This window comes from Cantharellus anzutake, assembly GCF_015039405.1.
Source record: "Cantharellus anzutake strain C23 chromosome Unknown EI90scaffold_59, whole genome shotgun sequence".
NCBI classification, from domain to species: domain Eukaryota; kingdom Fungi; phylum Basidiomycota; class Agaricomycetes; order Cantharellales; family Hydnaceae; genus Cantharellus; species Cantharellus anzutake.
Window position 1 is genome coordinate 134,666 of NW_024067009.1, and position 10,457 is coordinate 145,122.

The 10,457-nt window shown below is 47.9% G+C and overlaps 1 protein-coding gene across 1 annotated transcript; it reads right to left on the reverse strand.

Moving 5' to 3' along the window:
- Positions 1-3,584: 3,584 nt before the first annotated feature.
- On the reverse strand, positions 3,585-8,799 carry EI90DRAFT_3157239 (uncharacterized protein). Its single transcript, XM_039066100.1, has 11 exons — positions 8,754-8,799; positions 8,481-8,704; positions 7,871-8,414; positions 7,426-7,817; positions 6,760-7,353; positions 6,313-6,450; positions 5,262-6,248; positions 5,046-5,201; positions 4,799-4,985; positions 4,569-4,743; positions 3,585-4,512 (listed from the first exon to the last, which is right to left on the reverse strand). The coding sequence occupies exons 1-11, from the start codon at positions 8,764-8,766 to the stop codon at positions 4,065-4,067; spliced, it is 3,858 nt and encodes a 1,285-aa protein (XP_038911726.1). The 5' UTR covers positions 8,767-8,799; the 3' UTR covers positions 3,585-4,064.
- Positions 8,800-10,457: the final 1,658 nt, after the last annotated feature.

Below are 10,457 nucleotides of genomic sequence, written 5' to 3' on the forward strand. Positions count from 1 at the left end.
CGTCTTCTCCTATCCTTGGGAGAAGGATCTCCTTAGCGTCTCTGTCGAGTCGCTGATGATATTCCAATGTGCTTTCACTGGTGGTTCTTTTTGTGAATTTTTCACGAGTTCTATTTATGTCCTGGCCCGTGGTCCAGGGGTGTTTATTTGTTTCCTCACTTTTTTGTGAGAAGTTTATCTCCTTCAGCAAGTCCGTCTGTTTGCTGATTTTTTCAGTCAACACATCGATTGCATTGGCCATTCTTTCTAGAGTTATCTTTAGACGAGCCGTACTATTGTGGTTCATTTCCTCGATCTTTTTTTGGATCGAGTTTATCGCGTTTATTATGCGCGATTCCTGGTTTTCCAGGAGGAAGTTTGGTTGGGCGAGCAGTGACTCTCCCCAGTTGACATTGCCGCTTCTGGGGGTTCCAGAAGGGGTTCTTGGAGTGAACACTCCACGCTCGCTTTGTTTAGGCAAGGCCGTTGTGGAGGGTGCTTCCCTTTCATAGAGGGGTCTGTTTGCTGGTTTTTCCTTACTTTCTGTAAGGCTTCCTCAGCGAACTCCCTCATTTCAGTTTGCCTCCTCTTCATTATCTCGGAGACCTTCTCCGAGGTTGGCAACCTTGCCTTGTCTGGCATGGCATGGGGGAGTGTAAACAGCGGAAGTTCTTTTGGAGCTTCCATGCTCTGGGAAATCCTGCTCTCAGGGCGTTTTTTTGCGCCTTCTCAGGCTGAAAGCCTGAGAAGAAGTTGGTCTTCGCTTTCCATCCTCCATTCAGATGGAACCTGGAACAAGTCCAGTAGTTTTTTGGATAGCCGATGCAGGGGTTCTTCCCTTTGTTTCCCTTTGTCTGCCTTTGGGGCTTGACTTGGGGACATGAGGGAGGACTCCAGGGGATAGTTGGGCCCTGGAGTTTCCTGCAACTCTATCTGATCAGCTTTTTGGGCTGATTGTTCAGCGCTTATGCATTTATCGTGCAAGTCAATCACCTTGTGAGGAGGTGAAGGATCTTCCCCAGCTTGGGTTAGATCGGTATATCGTGGAGTTCTAGGGGTATTAGGCCCCACACTTACTCCACGTAAGTTTCCTTCAGGGGCCAGCCCTGAGGTGGTTGCTAATGCCGGATCGTGTTGATCCTCGTCGTCGTCTGATGATGGCTGTTGATTTGAATCTCCCCTGATGGGAGATTGCGGTTTCTTAATAAACCGCTCATTTCTTTTTAGCCTCGCTGCAGATGCGACCTTGCCCTTGCGGGCATGTTTAGGCGCCATTGGCGCTACCGAGTCAGATGTTAAGTTTGATTAGTTTTTGTGGGTTGTGTTGTAAAACACACCTCATACACTTAAAAAAGTGTGAGGTCTCAGGGTAGCTCAGCACACAGAGCCATAAGTGATACAAGTGTGTGTATTTTATGGTAGTGTGTAAGCAGTTACCCGGAGGTTCCTGCTTACCCACGTGACTATATGTATCTAATTACATGTGGCTTGGGGTTTGGGGCTATTGCCCTGACATGGAGGGAGATGGGCCTAGTGTGTTGACCTGTTAAGTGACTCTGATTAATATATGTATTAACACTCTGGATATCTTGACATACACGTTTGTCCATAGTACCCTTGGGCTCCATTCCAATACCCTTGTTCATCTGAGAGGGTTGGGTTACCAGTGTTAGAACTGGGCGGAAACGGACGACTCCGGAGTGGAATCGGAGACTTAGCGTGGAGGGACCTTGGCCTCAGCGACTCAAGCGGAGCGCTGTGCCATTGCTGTTTGTCCATTTGGTCCTTAATTTCACAGTAGGTGAGCAGGAAGTCTCTAGGGGGCATTTCAGGTCGATTTCGGACTAAAACCAAAACGAGTATGTACAAGCGCCGATATATATAACGGAAGGGGCAAAAGCACAAGGAGAACAAAGGGTGACCGAATCGGAACGAAGACGTCCGAAAGGGAACAAAGGGTAGAGGGAGCAGAGCGGTACCGAAGGTCATAAGGCAGGACCTGTGATACGTCCGAAAGGAGGTAGGGAGGGCGAGGCCCAGAGGGGCAGGAGGATGAGGGGAAGTGGGGATGATGACTAACTGGCTAGAATAGGAAGAAGCAGTAGTCCAAATAGGGATGAGGGGAAAATGCGAGAAATACATTACAAGCGGCGAAAGTGCCGAAGGCGGTCCGCGAAGCTCGGGGGTTGCGGAGCTTATGGAGGTTACGGAGGCGGGGTTGAAAGTCCGAGGGATATTGGCAATGGTGTTCACGTAGTATGAGGTCACCAATGCAATGGACTAAGACCGAGGTGGAGTCAAAGTCCGAGGTAGGGACTATGACGGAGGCTCGGAGTAAGGTACGAGCGGTGTCCGAGTGCGAAGTACGGAACAGCGGTGGACGGTCGTAACTTGGCGGAAGGGTGGCGGAGGAGTAACGGAGGGAGGAGAGAGGGGACAGGTAAGGGGAGAAGGAGTGGCGGAAAGGAGAGTAGTCAGGTCCGAAGGTGAGTATCGGAGCGGACGGGGGAAGCGTAGGAGGATAACGGGAGGGTGGAGGTGTTGTGAAGGGGGAGCGGAGTAGTAGGAGGGTGGCGAGAGGTAAGGAGGAGGTGTGTTGCCAGGACCGAAGGTGAGTATCGGAACGGCAGCGGTAGGTTATGACTCCGGAGGTGAAGAGGGTGGAGGTCCGGAAGTCGGGTCGGGGTCGGGTATGCACGGATATGACAACCAGGATTAATAGGCAGAGGTTGAAATGGTGTGAAGCCATCGCTATTCATGGTCAGGATCTCATCATTGGCAGCGGAATCGTGCTCAGATGGCTCTTGGTATGTCCAGCCTGTATTCATCTAGGACTCCGGGTGGTGTAAGGACAGAGGCAGAAGAGGGCATCTATCTTTTATCGTCTATTGTCCTGTATGTACATCGAGAGATGAATGCGTGATATTGATCAGAATATGTTGTCATGGTTTCCTTTGTTGGAAAAAGTGCTTTCCAGATGTGGATTTGAATATTGGTAATCATTATCAGCCACCCCCCAATCCCCATCATTTCCTGGCCCCATCCATGGTAAAGTGACACATAATCCACCAGTGGACAGAACCAATTTCCGCTGTGGGAAATAGCATGGAAATCCGGCTGTCCCCATGATTTCTGCAGCGGAAATCTCTGGCTTAAACACAGTGACTTCAGCCTAAGTGGCCAGGGATGCCTATCTGTACCAGGTCCGCTGCTATGCATGCCTGTGTCACACCCTACCAGGCCCTCAGTGCCAGGCAATACACCTGGATGCTCTCAACCCTGGGTCGGTCCCTGACAAACATCTGACTACTCTTTGGCCTGGTGCACTATGCACTGGTGCCCTATCTTTTTCCATAAAACATTTGCCTTTTTGCATTATCATCCCCCTTAGTTCACTTTAACGTTTAGAACATTCTCAGTTCACTTTAACACTTTAACGTGAAGCTGAGTTATCTTGTGATTAGCACAACTAGAGTGCTTGTGCTTCGCGCTTTGCTTGACTCTGCACATGTTTCCTTTCACCTATCCCGGCATGAATCTATTTCTATTTTTTTTCAGTTCATTTCGCGAATATACTTAGGCTATAAAAATATGTGTTTAATTGGAATGCAGACATCTGACAAACACAATCCAATTTTTCCAGTCATTCAGAGTCTGGAATTATATAAAGGCAAAGCCAAAAAGAAGGTGGTATGGCAACAAATCACAGTGGAACCAGCATATCCCTTCACGGACTACCATGCACAAGGACAGACAATGTCATGGAATACCTGTGGTCAGACATAGGAACATCACCAAGCATGTTGACACCTTTTAATGCATGGATGACATTGTTGCATGCAAGAGGAAAAAAAGCCATATAATTAAGCCAAGACTTTAAGGACAAGAGCTGAGTGGGAGTGGAAATGGTGGAAGGAAAGTAAAGGGAGAGAAGGGACAGGCGAGATGATGTAAAAGTAAGCATGTAAAGAAAAGGAAACAACCCAAAAGGGAAGATGATGACAAATTTTCAGCATCACCAATTGCGTAATATTAGGAGTGGTTAGTGACTCTGTGTGCAGAGTAATTACTAATAGAAAGAGCCATTACATCGCAGATGCAGGATCAAAGACCTTGGTAGCCATCTTTCCCTTCGATGGCTGTGCTTTGGCACCAAGGGTGGCATTGGAGGAGACACCCACAGAAGGCTTGGAGCCACCAGCCTCTTTCAGCTTGACCATCATCCTGGTTTGGCGTGTTGGAGGCCTGGAGGGCTGGGGTGGAGAAATAGGAGGACTGCTCTCTACCTCCTTTTCCGACGATGGTTCATCCACCTGCTGTTCATCACTCTCCTCATTCTTATCGATCCCTGATTCATCCCTACCCTCATCATCCTTGTCATCATTCACCTCCTCTTCATCCTCATCATCCCTCCCCTCCCCTTCATCCTCATCATCCTCAAGGCGCTTCCCAACATGCCCACGGCTAATCTGTGTTGGGGGAACATATGGAGGCGAATCCGATTCATCACGATGACGATGACGTTGCAATCGACTATGATATGACTGCAATCAGTATATTGGAGGAGACAATAATGGATGCTGACATACTGAATGGGTGTCTCAGGTACCAGCTCATGTGAGTCTTCAGAGTGGGGGGTAGACTCTTCGATGTGGCTCGCATCCTCAGGATCGTCATCAACAGTGTGTGGATTCTCGAACATGAGATCATCTTCATTATCCTCTTGATTTTCCTTGTCTAGGCGGCTCTTCTTAGAGGAGCGAGCTAGATGGGAGATATGGATAATGATGTTGAAAGTCAAAGAGAGAATGATGCTTACTGGTTTTTGGAGAGACACTGGAGGGCTCTGCTCGTCGCTTACCCTTCATGGAAAAAGGAGGCACTTGGGCACCTTGTGCCTGCTGCTTGAGTCGCTTGGTAATTTCATTCTTGACAGCATCATCCACTGAGTCCTCCTTCAAGATCCAGTCAGGGAATTTCACTGGGTCCTTCTTGAAATCGCGATGCTAAAAGAATGATTTGTTAGGTGGGGATGTGTAATGGTTCAAGGCAAGAGGAAGGCTTACAGTGGACAAGACCTTGAGGTGTTTGGGGTGGCCTGACCATCCGTCAAGGCCACCAAGGACTTGACCTTCATCAAGTGGAACAACATCTGATTTGTAGAGAGTGCCTTGATAGCCAGCAACATGGAGTCTGGAGGCTAAGGATGAGAGGTGGAGTTGCTGTGGAAGGAGAGTGTGAGAAGAATGGTGTGGGAGAAGGGCAAAGGGAGTGACACTCACTCCATTGAGATGCTCTAGGGTGGTCAAAACTCCATTATTGATGGGGGAATTGGGATCACTTCGATCAGAATGAAGAAAGGGAAGTGCGACTATCTGTTTGAAGATGGTCGTGATGGCAGAACGGTCACGGTGGCCAGTGAGTAGGAAAGTGCGGCTGACATTGGGAGCGGCAGCCACATATGAATCGATGGTGGTAAAGGTGGCTGGTAGGATCTCTTCAAGACCATCAATGAAGACGAAAGGATGCTTGGTGTAACGCAATGCATCACCAAGGAGGTTGCGGAGGTCCCTCCTGAAGAAGGACCAAGCAGTCTCCTTAAGGAGTTCTGGACGATAGGAAGCAGAGATGGTGCTGGCGAGATATGCAGCTACACGAAGGCTGCGGGAATTTCGGCCTACATTTTTGTTGGAAATGGTGGGCTCATATGCCCAGCCAGTAACAAGGATGAAGGAGGGGATGGTGGAGCCCTTCTGGAGGCGAAGACGAAGGGCTTCGTTGGGATCCCCACCTTTGTTGTAAGCACCAGCAACGTTGACATACTTGATGAGCTTGTCGCTAAGCTCCTTTTCATCTTTCCATGTCAAATTGAAGGGGGCTTGGCCCAAGAAGCCTGGGATGGGCTCATTGAGGCTAAGGGATTGTTCGTCGATTGGAGTACGTTTCTTAGCAGACTCTGAATTATCTGCATGTTGACGACTACGTGTGCGGGAGCGGGCCTTTGAGGTGGAAGGGTTGGAAGGACCAACAGCAAGGTGTTGATCATCATTGTCGATGTCATCGTCGGAGGGAGCTTTCTTTGATGGCTTTGACTTTGCGACAAGCTTCTCAGAGCCATCATCCATGATGTGAAGGAAACGCTTTTGTGATGCGTCAATGAACAAGGCAACATCCTTGTCAATGGAGGGCTGGAATGAAAGAGCATATAGTAGCTCAGATGCGGCGGAGTTGAAGTGGGGACGGAAGCGCGTGTAGATTGTCCAAGCCAGCTAGACAGGATGAGATATGATAATTAGACAATAATGACGGGAATAATAAACGAAGTTGGCTTACATCACGAAGGGTCTTCTTGGAAATACGGAGGAGCGGGTCGATGTTGAGGGCATGCATAACGCCCACAGCGCCATCATGGAAAGGATGCTTCTTGGGGCTGACAATGTATGGAGAAACCCCATCGAGCCAGGAATGGATCTGGAGGATGATTGTCAATATGATGTGTAAGAAGCTGAGTGACATGACGACGAAGGAGAGAGAGATAAGAAGGGTAAGGATGAAACACGCCCGGATCAGACATTTCCGATCCGGGCGCACTGCAAGCTGACATTAAAGTTATGCCCGGATCAGAAATTTCGTATCCGGGCGTATTTGTAAAAGTCCCTCAAGTGAAGGGATTAAACACGCCCAGATCAGAAATATTCGATCCGGGCGCACTGTTGTGACTTGTCGTCACCCACACCAGAATAGAAAACAAACACAGATGTAACACGAACAATCACATACCTCATGAAGTGCTTTGGTGTGAGGCTGCAATGCTTCATCATACCACTCCGCCATCACGTTTGTCGTCACTGGGACATAGTAGTCATCCAGTCCCCCATAGAGTAGCCGGGCACGGTTCATCACCAGCTCGCAATGCCCCTCGTCGAGCCCCTGGACTGCTCCAGAACGCACCTGTGGAACAACGAGCTTCTCGAACAGGACCATCAGGTCTTTATAATACCCGATGTAGGCCGTCTCGTACTCCTCAGTGACTGTCATGAAGGTCTCTGCCTTATCGAACCATCGCTGATGAATCTTCGCTGCGCGTGTCAGGAACTCATCGTCGATCAGTGTCCAGTTGCCAAGTGGCATTTCGTAAATCGTCACTGCCATGAAGAATGCCACTGACCCTCTTTGTTGTTCCTTGTAGCTCGCGATTACTTGCCTCACTTCCCTGGAATATGGGACCTCGTTTGTTTCCATCAGCTTCATCATCTGCTCCCGACGTGTATTGATTGCCTCATATGCAATCGCTTCCTTGTTGCTGTCAGCACGACTTGGGGAGAAGATGAGTCGCAGCCTCTCCATGTCTGCGACCATTAACTTCGATATCCACTATGGTGTCATACATTTGTCAGCACTTGATCCCGCAGAGACAGTCACATCAAACTCAAACATAATACGCACCCCTCCATATGTCTTGCTCACCCTCGACAGTGCAGAAACAGAGAACGATGCCTTCTTTTGCCGGAAGTGCTCTCCGCCACACACCATCACTCGACACATGTCCTGAATTTCTTGGTCTTGCATCAGGTGGACGTATTTTGGGTCTTTCTCCATCCACATCGTGCTGGGTGGCTGAGGCAGCCGTGAGCCTTTCTCCGGCTCTCGTTTCGCAGCACTCCAGTGCTGACAGTAACTCGGACTCGTTTCCTCATCGGTGTACTGTAGGTCGACAATTGACTGTGCCCAATATTGAAGACGGTCGCTAACGGATTCCTCCACTGTCGTTGTGTCCATATTGCGGGACAAAGAATGGACGACAAGTGACCCCTCCGCCGCGTCCTTCTCAATGGTTTCTACATTGGAACAGATAATTGCAATCAATATCAATGATGGTCATTGGCCTCACCTTGGTCATAGACGATGACGACCCATTTGTCATCATGCACATCTAAGTATGTTTTCCGTCGCTCCAAATCATCTCGACATTCGTTCCTCAACTGCTTCAATCGCCCATTGTCTCGGTCACTTTCCAGTTGTTTTTTGAGGGTGGCCAACTCGGCCTCAAGCCTCGGGATCTCGTCATTGCAAATTTGGAAAGCCAGCTTCATGGCTTCCCAACGGTGTCGGCCATTCAGAATTGAAATCATACCCGCCGCAGCCACTTTCGTGCCTTCGTCTGTGAGGCTAAGGCTCGGGTACTCAGGCACTGATCGATGAGTAAATTTCGTGACCAGGCCTTTGGTGGGGATCTGGACAAATGACCTCTTGATTAACACCGGGATCATGAACTCCGCAGTGGTAGCTTTGATGCCTTTTTGGATCAGATCTTGCGCGATCGACTCCGTGGCTTTCTTGTTGAGAGGCCGTGTATTGAACGAGCCAAATGTGAAGTTGTAGGGGTTTGTACGCAGTTGGTACTGAAATATCCCTATGATGTGCCCTTCTGCGGCCTTTGTCGATCCGAATACATTTCATGTTAGTGTCAAGCTGGGCGTAGACAAAGGTGATTGACATACATCAGCGGCTTTGGCTTTCACCTCCGCTTTTTGGAGATCGCGCAGCTCAACAGGGAGAGTCGTAGGCCTATATCGATGATGGGCCCATTCGGCACGATTCTTGACAATCCTGCTGATCGCCTGCTCCATATCTGCGTCCTCATCGCTGATGATCACATCTGACTTGATTTTTTTTGATGGCGCCCCTGATCGTGATCGACGTTCAGTTTTTGGTCCTGAAGCAGCTAAGGAGAGAGTAAGGGGGATTGTTCAAGGGGCACGCAGGAGACTCACAAGTCTTAGACATAGTGTTGGGTGGCAAAGAGAGGATCGATCTCACAGTGAGCACAGCCCAGGGCATATATATAATAATAATTACATACTTAAGTTACATACTTAAGTGAGGTTGAATGTATTGTTCAATACAAATTAATTAACGTAAGCAATGCAGTTGTCTGAGCCGTGGGAGCTGTTTCAATGTTAACGGTTGTACTAGATAACCTGTCATGGTGTAATAATAAAAGATGGAGAGGTGACCATGACGCGCCCGTTGCAAAAAACCCCATAGAAAACGGTTGAGAACTGAGGGAGATACGAGTGGTGGCCCATCCCAGCGCGAGGTGTGTGCGTGGGAAACAGTGGCCACGGCCTCATACGGGCTATTTGACGACTAAGGCCAATAATACGATATGTAGAAGTTGTTTGTAAGAGCTCATTAAAAAAACCCCATCGAGAAACGAACAATATTTGACAGAGATATGCATGTACATGTCTTTTGTGTGTGAAAAAATGTGAAAAACGTTCCACTGCCTCATACACCCTCATTCGCGATGTGCTCCAATAGTATAAGAAAACGTAGACGTTAGTACAAGTATGTACAAAAAAGAACGACAAGAAACGAATGATAATTGACAGAGATACGAATGTGCTTGGTTTTTTTGTGAATAATTATGAAAAACCATCCCACTGCCTCATGAACGATCATTCGCGACTTGCACCAATAATAGAAAATGACCAGAGAAGTAGTACGGGCCCATTAAAAGAATTCCGACGAAAAACGAATAAGAATTGACAGATAAACTAACGTACATGCTTTATTTGTGGAAAAAACGTTCCCTCTCCTCATACACGCTGATTCACGACTTAAACCAACAATACTAAATGGAGGGAACGTTAGTTTGGGCCCATTGCGAAAGACCCGACGGGAAACGGTCAAGAACTGACAGAGATACCAATCCAGTGTCAGCTCCACGGATGATCTGTGCGTGGGAAACAGCCTCCAGTGCCCCACAGTTGTTTTTAAAATATGTAAAAATATGGAATACTTGCGTTGATAATATATAAGATAGTGTGCAAAGTTACAGAGCATTTGGTGAAGTATCAAGCGAGATATGATAAATTATTCCATTAGATTTCACTTGGCACCCTCAAGATCACAAAATATCAGGTTGGAGTAATAATGCACATTGTGTAGGGCATTAACACGCGCCCGTTGAAAAAAACCCGAAGAGAAACGAATAGGAACTGACAGAGATACGAATACAGTGTCAGCTCTGCGCATGATCTGTGCGTGGGAAAACGCTTCCCAGCGCCTCACAGATATTTTAAAAATATGTAGAAATGCTGCGTACTTGCGGTGATACTATATGGGATAGTTCGCAAAATTCCAGGACATTTAATCCAGTATCAAGCGAGATATGGTAAATTATTCGATTAAATTTCACTTGGCACCCTCAAGATCACAGAATATCCAGTTGGAGTAATGATACACATTAGGGGGTTTCACGGTAAGCTAGATTGGGCTAAACTGAGAGTCTAAATCGAGTCTAAACTGCACAATACTGGAGCGAGTTTTGGAGCGGGCTTAAGCCGCTGTTAAGACACAATTTGAGGGCGTTCACAGTAAGCACTCTAAACTGGAGTCTAAACTGGAGTGTCCCTGGGTTCGTTAAATCCGTCTGAGGTATCAGGTGCTTGGCTTATGTAACCATGCAACTG